At 43.0% G+C, this 17,207-nt stretch overlaps 1 protein-coding gene across 1 annotated transcript in view; it reads right to left on the bottom strand.

Annotated features, from left to right (window-relative positions):
• The window catches only part of actn3b (actinin alpha 3b), a 23,049-nt gene extending 5,842 nt beyond the window's left edge, over positions 1–17,207 (bottom strand). Inside the window, exons 1-8 of the mRNA XM_028429068.1 lie at positions 17,073–17,207; positions 2,715–2,829; positions 2,426–2,545; positions 1,832–1,918; positions 1,103–1,190; positions 852–930; positions 587–668; positions 90–175 (exon numbers count right to left, since the gene is read on the bottom strand). Coding sequence (XP_028284869.1) covers positions 90–175; positions 587–668; positions 852–930; positions 1,103–1,190; positions 1,832–1,918; positions 2,426–2,545; positions 2,715–2,829; positions 17,073–17,207 — 792 coding nt within the window. The remainder of the gene's footprint in view (positions 1–89; positions 176–586; positions 669–851; positions 931–1,102; positions 1,191–1,831; positions 1,919–2,425; positions 2,546–2,714; positions 2,830–17,072) is intronic.

Raw genomic sequence — 17,207 nt, 5'->3', positions numbered from 1 at the left:
GGGGTCACGACAAGACAAGAGTCCTACAGTGGCACTACAATTTTGTTAAAAGTAATGACTGTGTCCTTAAAATTGAAGCAGCGTCTGACCTGCTCAGCACCAGCGAAGGCGTGGTAGAAGCAGGACACGTAAGTCATGATGGCCTTCTCATCGGGTTTGGGTGTGTTCACAATGTCTGGGAAAAGTGGTTTAAATACCATAAACAGCTTTGAATAAATACTTGAATTTCCAAAAATAACGTGCAAAAACCATTTGTACTTTTACTTAAAAACCAAATGTTCCACAATTTTAAAGAAAAGGACACATTTAAACAGTGATGCCAGCAGAAAGTATAAGAAGATTTACTCTTATATTAATGAGTCTGAGGTCAGTGCTTCAATAGATGCTTTTAAAGTGATTTAAAATGCATTAGTATTTAAAGCAGATGGTTGAAATTTAAGTAAGAAGGACTGCTTGTCCTTCCACCATCTGCCATCCTGTATTCTGTGGAAGTCATCTGTGTGTGTGTGTGTGTGTGTGTGTGTGTGTGTGTGTGTCTGCACAAAGAGAACACACACAGGTTTGTGGTGTTGGCTGATGGCCTCACCTTCAGCGTCGAGCATCTTAGGGATGTCCAGGAACTTCTCAGCCACCTCGAAAGCAGTGTTCAGGTTACCAATAGGGTCGTCCTGGAGGCACACAGTTCTTGTTAGGTCAGTTTTTTAAGCTAACGATATGCTAAAGTGTTATATGTCAAGGTTCTATGTGAAATGCACTTTTACTAAAGCAAAGGACAGCAGAGGTGTGGTAATCATATTCAGAGTAAGAGAAGAAAAGGATGGAAAAGAAAAAAGGAGGAAGGACAGGGCCACCTTTCTCAGTTTGGAGTAGTCAATGAGGTCGGGTCTGTGTCTGTGGATGAGGGCGCACAGGGCCAGGCCATCCTTCCAACTGAGCCGTGAGGAAGAGACAAAGTCAAAGAGGCGAAACAGCAAAAGTTTGATGAAGAACAGTGTGAACAAAAGACGGGGGGGGGGGGGGGGGGGGGGGGGGGGCGGGAGGGGACATGAGCTGAGTGAATGCAGTTGCCTGTTGGTGCCACAGCTCGGCGCTGCAGACCCACCTGATGTGGAAGTTCTGCACATTGACATTCCTGTAGGGGGCAGTCTTCCTCTGGCACCACAGCAGCAGACCCTCCTTAGCAGAGGTCTCTAGAAAAGTGAAAGCAGGGAGACGATTTTAGACACATTTTATTCATCAAATAAGAAAAGGAAAGAAAAACATTTGAGATTCTAAATGATCAGGATGCAGATCAATATGGGAATATGTTGGAAAATACAACTTCCTGCTCTGGTGGAGAGTAGCGGTGTTATGAGAGAAAGAGGTTGATGGCTATATGACATCGAGCGGCAGTAATAAAAGGAGTTGAAGCAGATGACTTGAAGATGAGCTGAAGTGGAAGGACGAGTCCTTGTAAACAAGAATTTATTGGGAGTCGACCTAGTGACAACACAAAGGTCAAAGAGAAATTTACGACTCATCTTCTCACTTAACTACAGGCTTACTGTCTTGTCAGGACACAGGCTTCATTTCTCACAGAGCTTGCTGCTTGATCAATCCTTACAGACCACCATGTTAACATATTGAACTGTACATCAGAACAAAGGGTGTAACTGCCTCGACCGACAGATGGTCAGCTCTACCTCTTTCAGAGAAGAGCATCTACAAAGTCAAAATCCAAACTGGCTGCTCAGTGCACCAACAAAGCTCATGATGACATGTTCGTATGTGCATGCAGCAGCCATCTTGGATTTTGAGGTCTGAGGAGGCATCAGCGATTATTAACACACACCTTCCACGGAGATGTCCTGGATGGCGAAGCGAAGGATGATGGTCCAGATCATACCAAGGGTCATCTTCACATTACCGTCAACAATTTCTGGAGCAACAAAAAAAAAAAAAAAAAGGAAACACACACATATTCACAACAATGTGGGAAACTTAACGACTCTTTACATGGTTAGAAGCTAAATTAATTGTGCCGTTTGAAGCTGTTGCGTTTGACACAAATTAAATTTCACACTGCCTGAAGGCTGGGAAGAAATCTTGAGCAGTCAGAGGGGTGAAAATTAAAGTCACAACCACACACACACACATACACATACACAAGTAGGGGGAAATAAAAAAGAACACACTTGCTTTTGAAGTGCTGTGGATGTTGAGCAAGTCTCAGCATGTTTTTAGTTCTTACTGAAGTTTTTACCCTGCTGAGCGCTAAGAGGCTAAAGGAGTTAGCAAAAAATGTTATTGTCAATATGAATTTGGAACATCTTTCCCCTGATGTCAGGGCATATATAACAGCAAATCCCCTTGTTTTATTAACTGAAACTGGGATAACAAGTAGCAGCGGGAGACGAATGATAAGAAGTCAAAGCATGACGCTCACCCTCAGCACCGATAGACACCAGCTTGACGCCCTTGCTGCAGATAAAGTCCAGGGCTTTATTCACGTTGGCGATCTTGTGGAAACGCATCTTGCCTTTGTCGGGTTTGGGCAGCCTCTCGCCTGCAAGACGAGAGTTTTTTAGATTATGAGAATGTCAAGCATCCTAAACCGAAGACATAAAGATAATCTTTAACTGAAGACTTTATCATTTCCATCCTTGCCCTGATACATTTAGTCTTTTTGATTTTCCGAATGGCCCAGTTTACATCGTGTGCTGTGTGATATCTACCTGATATGACCTCCAGCAGCAGCATGAGTTTGAGGCCATTTCTAAAATCCTCTTCAATGTTCTCGATCTGTGTTCCGGCCTTCCTCAAGTGGGAATTGCACCAAGCTGTGAAGGTCTGCGAGAGAAACAGAGAAAAGGATTAACACTGTCGTCAATCCAACTGTATGACGTTCACACGTACTGACAGTAAACAAGCCAGTGCATCACCTGCAACACACACAGCTAGAGAGAGAAAAACATTCTTTATCAGACACACACACACACAGCTTGACGTTTGTCTTTTGAGACCAGGGTGAAAACTGCTTAGCGAGGCCTGAACTGTCCTCTTGGATTTATGACCTGACGGTGACTGCTGTCGGTGAGAGGGCACGCTCACACGCTGACATTTACGTCAGTTTGACGACCACTGTTTGCTCATCTGTCCCGATTTAGCTCAATCTGTCGTCTGGTGCATTTTGGAGTCTGTTTGATGTTCCGAAAAAATCTATTTTGGCCAAATGAATAAAATAAATGGGTACGACATATGATTACAGGGTCACAGAACATTGTAGCGTTAGCAAAGCTGCCTGCAAATGTGAACATTTCTCTGGATTCTCCTCACAGAGATAGTGCTGTAATTCCCCTTCCCCTCTTTAGGTCGACTTTTCCAACTGTGTGGTGCTGTTTGATTTATAAGGGCTTGGGTGTAATGGACATTTGTATGCAGCTTTAAGCATTCTGAAGCAGAATGGGAGCTCCTGCTGCTGTGTCAATCATTAAGCAGGAGTTGTTTCAAAAGGCAGGTGTGTCTCTTTAGGCCCCGTTCACACTGGAGAAAGTCATTCCAGCTAGAGTAGGATTGAGCCCAGACAGCCTTTAAGCTGGATGTGTTCAGACCTATTTTCAAATCTGGCTAGCACACAGTTGTGTCCGCACTCAATCCGGCTTCATCCAGCGTGTTTGCTGTTCTCCAAACCACTAGGTGGCGCCTCGTAATATGGCTAATAATGTGGCTAGCCGGATTCGCTAGCCACATTTGCGTTCACACCTGAGCCACATTTGAGCCAATCCTGCTAGATCCACCTCTCGAGGGTGGATCTAGCCGGCTTGAAATCAAACTGGATTCAGCCGGATTGGAGGTGTTCACACTCGGAAAAAAACACATCTGGATTGATCTGGATGTGGCCAAATCCTGCTTAAGCCACATTTTTTCTCCAGTGTGAACGGGGCCTTAGAAACCAAACTGTTCATTAGGTGGTGGCGCTGTGCGCAATGGTCAGACGATGATGTAAATGGCTCTCTGAGCTGAGTGCTTGCTTTTGGTCTGTCTGGGAAAACTGCCTAATGGCTGTGCCTGTCAGGGACAATTCAATTGGTTCCATAAGGCCATCCAATCAATCGCTGAATGGCATTTTGAGAGGCTTTCATGGTGTTTAGCTCCAAATGTGTGTGTTCAAACCCAGGACTCTGTGTGTGTGGAGCTGTACAGTCAGAACTTTGCTGGGTTTGGAGGATGTGGGGGCGTAGAAGCATGAGCTGAATAACTAACTACAGATAATAGTGTAGGTGGAGTGAGCAGAGAGAGACACGTAAGTATAAATTTGAAATGAAACAGGGTTTCTGTTCAGTAGGTTGAGGGCATACATTTCCATTACAGCAGAGTAGATTAAGTAATCTACGATTCAATATGTACACCGCCTTTAACTGTGCGTGGGCGTATGTGTGGACCCACATGTGCTACCTTTCCTAACATCAGACAATCAGAGTAGCAGAAACAGGCGACATGATGGAAAGGAAGGAAAGGGAACTGCTATATTTGATCAGTCAGTCTTTATGTAATTGTCTCATTTCACTTGGTAAAATCCCACTGGGATTATTTGGTGTGAATCAGGTATCTGCTGGTTTGGATTCTGTGATCCTGTCTCACCCTCTTCAGTGAAATGAGTTCTATTTGTTTTTAAATATACCTTTTTCAGACTGTTGTTCTTTTTTATATGAACCCAAATGTCCATAAATTAGCAAACTGTCACATAATCTGCACCATGCATCACATGTCAAACTACATTTTAAATCACATCTGTGTTAACAGGATTTTCACATTGTTTTGATTCATTATTTTTACATTGTGCTGACTTTGATTTTCACAACATTTGAACAGAAACCTACACTGCCACGCCTGTGAAACTGATTTTAAACCGAGCTCCAGACTTTGAAGGTCGAACAGAAAGACACTTTTCGACAAAGAACCAGCTAAGAGGAGAGTAGTGGCAGGAATGCCCAGGCTCTGCTGTAATTCGATGTAAGGGGGTCTGAAGAGGAGAAGAGGCCGCCTGTCCGACCAGCCAGGGTCCCAGCAGGTGTGTGCCTCCTTTGCCAATGCATGACCAAATTTAGACACACTCCTAATACAGCACATACACACATACATACACAGAAGCCACCAGGCCAAACCGGAGAGGAGGCGATGATAAGGGGGGACGCAAAGGAGGAGGTGGGGATCTGAAGTCGCAGGCAGGAGGGGGGGGGGGCCAAATTAGGTAGAAGAGGAGGAGAAAAGGTTGAAAAGTGGAGGCAGGGTGAAGGGCAAGGAAGAGGAGGAGGAGGAGGAGGCGGCGGCGGAGGCTAAATTGGGTTGCCATGGGACACCGGTGGACAGCTGAGAAGGCAGGATTCCTGAGGCGAACTGTAAGAGTCCAAGACTGAGAGAGAGAGAGGAGGAGGAGGAGGAGGAGAAGACGGGGAGGAAGGAATGGATTTAAGAATATGATGATGTACAAAATAATAACTGGAGAATGTGTGGGAAAGATAAGAGGGGTGACGCCTCGCCTACATCAAAGAGGCGCTCTTAGAAACTAAAGTAGCTGTAATTGAAATCGAGGATTCACTTAAAGCTGGAGATCCATTAAATCCTACAACACTCAGCAGAGCAGACTCGGATTAAAACAAAAAAACAATTAACGGCCATACCTGTGATACTAAAGCTCTTCTCTCTATTCCCCTGCATCTCTAATGCTTTATTATCTCATCCCACTGGGTTTGGTTGTAATGCCTGCGGTGGCTGCAGAATCCACCAGCATGAAGTCACTCTTCATTGCGGCGTTACCCCCTCCTCTGTCCACACCTGTCGGTCTTTTACAGGTCCTTCTTGTAAAATGAGGTCACAGTAGCCCAGTTGAACGCCTGCCATAAGTACACCCGCCTACCCCTGCACCACCCCACCAGTTCCCCAAGGGGAATCAGGGCTGCTGACCCTTAATACAACTGACACGCACATACACACATGTTCCCACACACACACACACACACACACACACACACACACACTCCTCCTATCTGAATGGACTCACAGCTCTTAATAATGTCCACAAGCCTGTCTGTCCTGCACAGGATTAAACACAACCACAAAGCCAAAATAGTCTTTCTGAAAAGGCCTCTGTTTCCACACTGAGCTCCTCACAAGCATTTTAAAGTCATATTGAAATTTCCATGAATAAATAACAGACATTGTTCTGTTCTATGACATTCTAGATACTAACAAAGAGGAGGAGGAGGCACAAGGAGAAGAAGAAGAAGAATCTCCAGCAGGTTTGTGTGAACAGACAGGGTTACATTTAAAACAAAGCTTTCATGATACAGAGATGACATAGTAGCACTAAATTGGGATTATATTACTTCACACACATTCACACTCAGCTGTTCAGCGTCAACTGTTACTCCAGATATGTCACTGTGCTCTTTACACTCTCAGAGCCCCACTTCTCTGCCACTGACAGCGAAATAAGACATCAGACGTTACACTAATGAGACAGATAATCACATAAACCTGCAGGACCTGACCTCTACTTTCTCTTGGTGCCGTGTCTGTCTTTTTTTTTTTGTTTTGGTTTGTTTTTACAATAGTAGATATAATTAAGTCCAGTAGCTGAGTTCACTAATTAGCACCTTCAGTCAAACTGGCTGATCTAATTTGAGAAAAGTGGCACTGAAGTGTCAATTGAAAATGCACTGACTTCAATTTACCATAATTACCTTCTGCTTTTTGCATTTGCTGACAAAAAACACACACTGCACAGTGGGAACACACGACGTCTATGGTGCAGGACAACATAAAAAACAGGGCTAAGAGGGATCACATGAGGTAGTAATGCAATTTAAAAATCTAGTGTAATCTGTTTTCCGAAGCCTACATTGTCATTTGTGTGGCGATGATAAACTCAGACAGCCCACTTTTATTGCAGCTTTAAGCATTAAGCCCATAACCTCATTCTTTCAAGAGCAGTTAGTTTAAATAAAAGTCCTGATGCAGTGGTGTGCATGCACAGAAAAGTATCCCATTACACTATTGTCTAGTTGTTTTGTTTTGTTTTCTCTTTGGTGCATAAGCTCCCTTACAACTACAAACTGAACACATGTTCCTTTAATATGAAAATAGTCAGATAATCTCTTCAAAATCTGCATCCCTGTTTGTTTTATAACACTACATGAAGCACAAAAGAACATCCATCCAGTCTCTGTTCAGTATGTGGGCCTTATCTTAATATAACACAGGCATTTATGTCTCACTGCTCGTGTAAGAATAGTCTGCCTACCTGACATTGTCAGCTCCATTCACACCTGTCCACTACAGCCACCTTTGTAACACAAACACACACACACCAGAAAAAACAACCATAGCCTATTGACATGCACTCAGAGTGTACACAAGAACAAACACGTGAAAACACAGAAGTAAGTGCACAGAAACAGAAGTGAATAAACCACAGCTCAGACGTTACTAAAGGCACAGATAGCTCATGTATTGTTTTGTTCCTGCACCTCTAGGCTGCTGGATTTTTAAGGAAAACTCAAAACTGACACATCTTAAAGCAAACATCACATAATTTGCACCATAAATATTTAACACAGTTTAAATGACATTCAAAGAGATACAGAGTTTGTCCAGCAGAGGGAGTTCCAGCTTTACTGTTTACATCATTGTCAGCACAGTCTGCAGCACATGGAGCAGCAACCATGTGACAACAACCATGACTCCACCCTTTTGTTATTCATAACTCTTAGTTATTTGGGGCAAGGATACAATAATCAGCTGATCAAGGGGATTTTTGCTTTTAAGAGAAAAATCTCTGTTACTGCATGCAGTTATGATTTCTCCCTTCCTCTTCAGCTCAACGAGCACGATGAGAAGTGAGAGGTGACAAAGCAGTGAATCAGAGAAATGGAACATTCGTGTGTTTTATGGCAGGATGTCCTTTTGATTGGGACTTCCCTTTTACACCATTTCATAATGTAGAATATGCTACTGTTGGCTTCCCATTGACACTGACTGCTCTGACTGTGTAAGAAATGTAACAGGCTCTGTTCATCTGTCGGAAAAGAGCATAATTTAATCTGTCAGAAGGGATGAAGTGAAACTACTTCGCTGCCGAAGAGCTGTGCTCTTCCCATCAATAAAACCCAAACATCAGTCCATCTGAAGTCAAAAACATACAGCAAATAAAAGAGGTGTTGACGTGACGCTGTTTTCCCAGATTTGCACGCATAAAAACTGCGACGGCACTTTCAAACGCAACACTTCTAACAGAATCCAACAGCCCCGGAGGCCTGTCAGTGCTGAACGAACTAACAACACGCACACACTGATGTTTGTGGAGCAAGTGTCAATAACAACAATGAAGACATGGATGTTATGCTGTGGATGTGATGAGGAAAGAGGATATGGATGACTAGAGCCTCTGATGTCATAAGGACCAACATGTGCAAAAACAACACAGAGCTGAATTTTACATTATTATTTATTACTGACTTATTTATGTCCATAATTTGTTTGTTGATGTATCTGACTTCATGGCTGACATCACTTTCCTGTGTGAGGAGTTTCTTGTAAACAACAATTGGCGTGAGTTCCTTCACCGACTTTTAACAGCTGGTGGAGTGACAGGCCGGCAGGAGGTGGGGTGGAGAGGAGTTACAACAACAGGTGTCACTAATATTTAGGAGCCACCGCCCCCCACCACCTACTCCTCTTCTTTCCCTCGTGGGCTTTAAATACCCCCCCCCAAAGAGACCCGGAGCCCTAAACTGGGGTGCCACAGAGACCGTTTCGAACGATGACGCAAGAGTTTACCCCCCCCCCCACCACTGAAATGCACCTCTAATAGGCCAACTGAACTCTCCTGCCCTATAGACTCACCTCTAATCCCCCTAAACAACTATGTATACATCATCTGACCAACTTCCTCTCATTGTAGAAGTCGTCTTTGCTTCTAGTTTTGGATAGTTCAGACTCTTTGGTGGTCCGTTATTGTGTATTTTTTGACAAATTTCTTGTAGCTTTTTAAAATTAAGTCTACAAATGTATCACAACATGTATCTACACCCTTTCACATTTGCCAAAATCTCCTGACCTTTGTCTGAAGTAGAAAAGGTTACAATTGCTAGTCACTCCAGGGTCGCCAGCTCTTGTTCTGAGTGGCAATAACACAACGCTATACAAGTACAGCCACAAGTGGGCGCCAGATACACGCTCACTAACTAGTGAGCGTGTATCTGTGTCTTTTAGTAATTTTGGACTCTTTTCAAAAACAAACAGGCTAATTAGCATTAAACATATAATCTATTGCAAGAAACAGCCAAATGTGTAGCCTGTAGGAAGGGATTTTACACACTTTCAATTAAATTATAAAAACGGAAACCCAAAGATCTGAGTGAGTGTAGTAAATTGTAGTGTCAAATTACATTTCTAGGGAGTTGAGCTGTAACTGAATCAACCTCCAACACAAATTTATCAGCCTTCCTCTCTATGAAGGATTAAAAGGCTAATACCCAGAGACCCTGCTGACAACACGTCTACCGCGGGCCTCCAAAGCAAGGTCCGAGTCCAACCCATGGATTTATGTCTGTGTTTGGAGGATAAAAGGCCTTGGACACCTCTCCTAGTCAACCCCAGTGCCAGATGCCAGCGAGATACACTGTAGGCACGAGGGATTTCAGCTGGTGAGGGAACAGGTGGAGCAGGTGATAAAAGACAACAGCCATCCGCCCACAAACACAGTGAGAACAAGGCTGATATGTTAAAGATTTAAGCAGGAGTTTTGTATCAGCAGAGCACAATGACAGGCTCTTTGCTGACATAAATACCTGCAGCGCTGGGCTGTGTTTACACATCAGATACCGCTGTGTGAAAACAGCATCAGCTGCAGCATTTTAATGAGATTTACCAGCACACAAAGAGAGGAAGAACAACAAATCAACTTCCACATCAGGCACGGCAGCTACTTTCTGTCCTGAACAGCACAAGGGGATGGATGGCTAACCGGTTTTAGTCAATCACTTGCCCTGACACAACCATCTGTCTGATGCACCACAGTATGTGAAGAAACACTGCGTGCTCTTCTGCTGCAGCACGCTGCCTCACATTGTGTTCCACTTTCTGCACTAATACAGCGATGGTGCCAGGTACAAACAACAGCCAGACCTTTTTACAGCGTGCCACTCCAGCAGGTGCCGGTGTTCAAAGAGCAGAAACACAGATCCACAACATGCTTCTCATTAGATTAGCGTGTTAGCATTCCTACATTTCCTCATTTGTACTAATGTTGTGGTGCCAACACCGAGACTAAACGTAGTGTTGGATACCAAACTTGATTTAATTAAGTACGCATTCAGATGACACAAATCAAGAGTCAAACTTTGGTTCATTTGACAGCAGCTGCTGCCTGTCTCAACACTACATGGCTTACAAAACATTACGCAGGGCACTGACACTTCTAGTAGGACACAAGTTGTTGTTGGAGAACTGGCCTCTTTGACCCTTGTTGTTTATAGCCTTACAGTTTTTTCTTGGTACCATTACTGGTATAATGGTTCAGCGTTAAACCCAATCAGAAGGGCCTCTGGGTCTGTATTGATAAGTTCCCTTCAGATGGATTATTTAAAGAGCAGTCAGTTCAACAAGGAAAACACTGAGACTGGACATGCATCCATGCAATTATCTCACATCCATACAGAGAAGTACTACTCAATGTTCAGACACTGGAAGGAAAGAAACTGTAATTAGTTGTAAAGTGATTGAGGTGCGATGAACTTCATCAGAATGATTAAGGGGGAAGTCAGGAGATACTATGAGTCAAATGTCATCTCAATCTAACTGATGCATATGTGGAAGTTTGTGCTATTTGGTAATTTGAATTAATTAGAAAACCAGCCAACAAGGTCAAAAGCTATGTTTTTGTGGCGATGAGACTTAAAATTCTCCTTGCACTGCATGCACACACAGCATCTTTATCTTCCACTTCACTCTAATACCACTCTAATACCCTCTTTCTCAATACACAAGTGTGCAGATGAATTGACTGACTGCTTGATTGATAGCCTAGAATAAAGGTGAGTGTATGGGCTAGCTGTTGGCAGCGGCAGCGTGTCGACTCTTTTGTCGTTTAATGAGCTCTGACTCAAAGACCGGCAACGAGGGAGATAAATTGGTGTAGGTGGCTGTGGAGGATTTATGACAGTGCGGCTGGCCTGAGACTGAGGACGGGTTGAGGGAGGAGGAGGAGGAGGAGGGTGTTGTGTCTAATTTCAGTAGGCAAGTTCTTTCTCTGAAATAAGAGGCAAAACTGTGCAGGCAGATCTCAGGTCAGCTAATTCTATCCTAACGGAAACCTTGACCATGAGGATGTCATTGTGTCACACGCAACCCGGCTACATTCATTTAGCTAAAAGAGCGGTGACCTTGTGATTCCACTTCAGACACCCATTTAACACTGCAGTCAGATGACAACAGTCACATTGCTTCATCATTCAGGAAGTCCTCAGTTAGCATCTACTAAAGAAGCCCGATGCAACAGCTATTGAACATAGATCACCACAGCAATGGCTTCTGTCGTTCAGTGACTGCACATAATTGCACAATGTTTAGTATTATTATTTTGCATTTTGATAGTTTAACCAAAGGTCGGGACACCCTGACAGAACGGCACTTGACAGCACCTTTTAAAGCCATTATAAAGCACATAATGATATCTTCGTGACCTCAGACTGACGACTGTAACTTGTGCCACCAACCTATAAATACCCAGCGCCTGCAGCCAGCATTCAGCCCTCACATTATGAGCTTAGTTTCACTTCATATAAAACACCATCAATTTGTCTCATTACTTCAGAACCTGAGCGTTTTCTGGATCCTTTCTTATAAGTAACAACAGCTAGGCTAAGTTTGTTTGCTGACCCAACTCATATAATAGAATTACCACCTTTGTCAACCAGGCAATTTTCTCCAGCTAATCCAACCTTTTATTCTATTTACAGACGCACGGAGCTGCTCTGATCAGATCACGAAGGCTACTCTCACAGCCCATCAATCATCATTTCCACTTTCGCTGCGTGGATTCTGACACCACTGCTGTATCGTGTGTCTTCTTTCGCCATTACAACACTCTTCCTTCTTCAAATTCTGTCCCTGTACACATTAGAACTCTCCAGATACTATTGCCAATAAAATACAGTGCATGACTATGAACAGTGTGTCTCCCACACACACACACAGATACACTCCTCAGCCCTTCCTTCGGCCTCCTCGGGCTCCTGCACTAAAGCAGTTTATAGAAGCCTCCCTACATGGACACAGCTTCTGGAATAGCAACTGCTATTTGATCTGAGTGCAGGCTCTCTCACCTCTCCACTTACGTTTAACCCTCATACAGATGCTCTCTACATGTAACTCACTAAACACACACAGACTGCACTAATTAATGCCATTATTGAACCACAAAAGTTTGTTGTAGTCCGCTTTCCTGACACTTTGCACCCATTTGTCACCAGTTTTTTACCTCAAGTTTACTTTTATCATTGATGAGGGCCAGAGATTGCTGGTCCTAGCCGGGATCAAATGATCCTCCTGACACAGTGAATCGCGGGAGGCAATCCAAGATCTCCCTTCTTACAGTTGTGTCATGGTAGTGGGTACCAAATGCACAAATCAGACGATAACAGACCAACGCCTTTGTTCAGGTGCATCTTTTAGGCACTAATATTACAATAAATGTGGTTGACAACAATTGTAAAGAAATTGCTCTCGTTGTTAGGTAACATAGTGAGGAAACAAAGAGGTGCTTCCAGTGCAAACTTTAACACACATCAGTATCTGTCTATAAACCTGTGGGTGGGCCCTTGTTTCGGTATTGTCCCAGAGACCCTGCTGTGCTACCGGCTAAATTGTTGAAGTGCAAAATGGGATCAGACGAGAATAGATTTGATTACGCAGCACCCTAAGATCTCTGCTCGCCCACACAGAGCGATGTTACATTAGTCTGAGTGGATAAATATCACATTACTGAATATAACTTCAATCTGACAGTGATCACTCTTTTAGACACTGTGTGTAGAACATAGTCCGACATTAAAGTGTCACTGTGAATTTAGGAGGAAAAAGCAGACAGCTTTCACTATTATTAGGATGAATGAGCAATGCAATTTGGTCCACATAATTTGCATAAACATTATCAGAGATTACACAATTTCTCAATTCTACCAGGTGTAGGGGAGACATGATTTATTTTTCCTAATTAGACAAAAAAACTAACAGTTCCATTATTTATGAGGATATGACGTCCACGTTATTAGTGACACCTGTGGTCGTTAAGTGAACTGCTGTCAGCTGCCTGGTTGCTGTCACGTTCACACTCAAATGAGCATCCTCAATTAATTCGAGTTTTGTTTATAAAAGTGTCTAGAGTTTGTGTTTTACTGTTATACTGAGTAGCAATTGGGCCCCGTTCACACTGGCGAAAGTTAATCCAGCTAGAGTAGGATTGTATCTTTATAGTCTTTAAGCTGGATACGTTCAGACCCTATTTTCAAATCTGGCTATCACACAGGCGTGTCCACACTCAATCCGGCTTAATCCGGCTTGTTTGCGGCCCTCCAGACCACTAGGTGGTGCCTCATAATATACAGAGTCCGTTCAGGCCGCGGTAGGACCATGTGTTCGCATGTGTCATGCGTTTTTTTTGTCCCGTGTCGCTCGTTCCTTCCTTTTTTTCGGTTTAAAAAGCAGTTCATTCCTTTGTAGCCCTGTGGAAAATAAACTCGGGGCAAAGCTGTCGTAGTTCAACGGTTGTTTACATGCAGCTTTTGTACATGACCCGGACACTGTCCCCGTTAACCAGAAGTATCACGTCGCTAGCCGGATTCGCTAGCTGCATTTGCGTTCAGACCTGAGCGCAGATTTGAGCCAATCCGGCTAGATCCACCCCCATTGAAATCAAGCTGGATATAGCCAGATTCGCGGTGTTCACACTCAGAAAAAAACTATCAGGATATATCCAGATACGGCCCGAATCCCGCTCTAGCCGGATTGATTTCTCCAGTGTAAACGGGGTATAACTAAGCTGCTACCAAAGTAACTGACCATCAGAAAGCTAGCTAATTTTCCTAACTGGACAAATTCAAGACTGTAATTTGCTACATTAGCTAGCAAACTAATGTTAGCTAGTCTGGTGCAAAACAAACCACCCACCAGGAAGAGAAAGTGTTTGGAAAATAGGCACTGGGACAAAATCCATCTTCAGACAACCTTAACATTACCGTGTAAATTACTCACTGTTTGCTAATGGATCAGCTGAAGCAATAAGGCTGTTAATAACCCTGTGTTGCAGATATTTATAGGCTATGGCTAATATAAGCTTCGCTATAGGCAGCTAGTCATTAGTCAGTTGGCAGCTGAACTCTTTAACAATGTGAAACAGAAGATGACTCTTTGGCATATTGACGTTCCTATTCAGTTTGATCGTTTTAATACATTACTCCCAAAACGGAGCCAAACAAATACTTATATATATATGTCCATTAACTGCTTTATTCCGAACAGCTGTGTTTTCAGCATTACAGAAAGTCTTGTAAGTGTAGTAAGAGTTTATCTATTGATCACACTTACTACTCTCTGTGTTCAAGTAGAACTAAGCTGTCAGCCCTGCATCTATGTGAGGCAGAAGTCAATAATATTCTAAAAAAAATGGCCTCATCTCTGGTTTGCCTCATCTCTAAGATTACAGCTGCTTTGAAGAAAGGACCCTGTAGAAATGAGATCCACATCTCTCTGTCCTTTCGTATCTCCTTCCCTCCGACAGCTCTCACTAGATGCAATATCTGACACAATTTCGCCAGCTTCTATTACATTAAACGTCTCGTCCAAATCAAGTCATGAATCATTTAGTTAGCAATCTACAAGAGGAGTTCATGATAAATATAAACCAGTGTCAAGGTACAATCCAGACACACACACACACACAGGGTGGACACGCACTATTTCTAATGTCCGGTATCAGATTCGGCATCACTGTGTGTTGACAAACACTTTACTGTTGCGACAAGTGGTGAGCAGCTTTTTCCACTGAAATTTCAAGGCTAGAAGGGACAACAGGTGCTAAGAGGGTTTCCTTTCATATTCATTACAGCGCAAAATGATGCACTGGCTATATTTATGGGCTGATATCAGCGCCTTAAGCTAGATTTTACATGCCGAGAAGAGCAATGGAGTACCATGACCTACTCCCCTGGGAGGCTTAAGGGTAAGGGAGCTTAGGATTATAAACAGTTACATGAGATAAAGTAAAAAAAAGTAATTCAAAAACCAGTCAAACAAGTGTGCAAACATATAGTGGCAAGAAAATAGTATAGAGGAAAAAAATGACAGAGCGGTAGAAAGAAAGCTGAAGGCAAAGGGGGGTGAGGAGGGAGGAAAGTTGGAGCCAAGCAAGTTAAAAAGTATTTTTAGGAAGATGTTTATTTGTAGGTCTGTGAAACCAACCCGGGCTGTATATCTACTAGCCTTGCCATCTCCCTCTCTCTCTCTGATACCATCTGTTGAGGTCTTTCCGCCTGTCACTGGGCTTCAGCTTTGGAGATGGGGGGGGACAATTTTGCATTGATGGAACAATTCTGCAAACATTCTGAAATCCCTGTTAAAATACTGTGTGTTATACTGCTGTTGCACTAAATATAAATGCAGCTCAGGTGTTCTCAGATTGCAATAAATTACAAAATCAACCTTTGGATTATCGTAAGTACTGGTGTTTGGAGGACATTTCCAGATTTCTACCTAACTCTCCTAAAAAAAATGAAGCAAAAAATATCACTGATATTTTTATTTACACAGCAAGTGAGCACCATCTGCTCACTCATCGGCGCTTTTTAGAGATTCAAATCAGATTAATTTATTTATTTGGAGTCCTTAATTATCAAACTATATATTATTCAGACTCAATTCTACCAGACTCAATACTTTCTTTACAGCATTTAAATGCAGTTTAAACATCTATATACCATAATATTTAGTGTTGATATTGTGGTCTGAGATGTGTCAGTCAGCTAGTTTTTAATCTAAGGGTTTGAAATGTAAAAAAATATGCAGTTTAAACAAGGGAATCAATGTAAACATGGCCGACAGCTCTAACAAAACTGGACATTTTGGCCCTTAATATCAGGAAGCACTACCCGAAACACAGTTATAACTCATAAGTCATATTTCTAAACCCGGTTCTTTGATCCAACATGGCGGCCAGTTAGCTACATTAGGCTAGCTAATCTATTAGGCTATAGCTAATCTAGCTAAAACATGCCAACGTGCCTTTCCGGGAGTAGTAAACAGCAGTAACCAGTGTGCGCGTCAAGTGAACAATTTAAAAACAACACGGATAAACTGTATTAAACCTATGCTGGTGCTGTTTATTACCTAGTTTGACATTTAGCTCAGGCAGCTCATTAAACACACCTGTCCCGCTATACCGTAAAGCGACTGTTGCCTTGGCAACGCCTGCCGTCCCCCCCCCCCCCCCCCCCATGCTAGCTCCATGTAGCTAAAAGGGCTAATAAACTATTTTTCGTTGTTTTATCTTTACTATCATGCTGCTAAATTAAATGTTTATCAGCGATATGAAAATGTTTGTGTAGTTTTAATTTGACACAGGCGCGTTTATGTGAAATAATAACTCTAATTTTAAAAGTGAAAATTTAAATGTAGACAACAGACCTGCCCGGTATTATATTTAGACCGTCTGCAAGGCAATCAGGGGTAACTGAAAGACAACACTGAGGAAGTTCCACGGCCTAAAATATCTGCCCACACAGCTTCCAGCAGGACTGAAGTGCCAGGTGCGAGGACAACTAAAGGCGCAGATGTCCAGTGTCCTACTGGGCTGGTTTCGATTTTACACATTTTACACGGAGGTCATTGATTCCGAAAATAATCCAGTTTGTCAGTTAACGTGTTAAAATGCAATATAAACAGACTCTCACTGACGTGAATGTGATGGCATGGGGGTGGTTAATTCGTGCGTAATTACGCACGGCGGCGCTGCTCGGAGCCTCCACCTCCGAACCTACCTTCCTCTGCTGCTTCTCCCAGGCAGGATCCAGCAGCAGGTCCCTGTCCCAGTCCTCCTCTTGGGTCATGTATGCTTCTTCATGCTGGATCGTGTAGGAGTTGCTGTATGTAATTTGGGTTTCGACAGCTGTCAT

Source organism: Parambassis ranga, chromosome 18 (genome assembly GCF_900634625.1).
Source record: "Parambassis ranga chromosome 18, fParRan2.1, whole genome shotgun sequence".
Taxonomy (NCBI): Eukaryota; Metazoa; Chordata; class Actinopteri; family Ambassidae; genus Parambassis; species Parambassis ranga.
The sequence above is the reverse complement of the archived record's forward strand: the minus strand, read 5'-3'. Positions and strand labels throughout refer to the sequence as shown.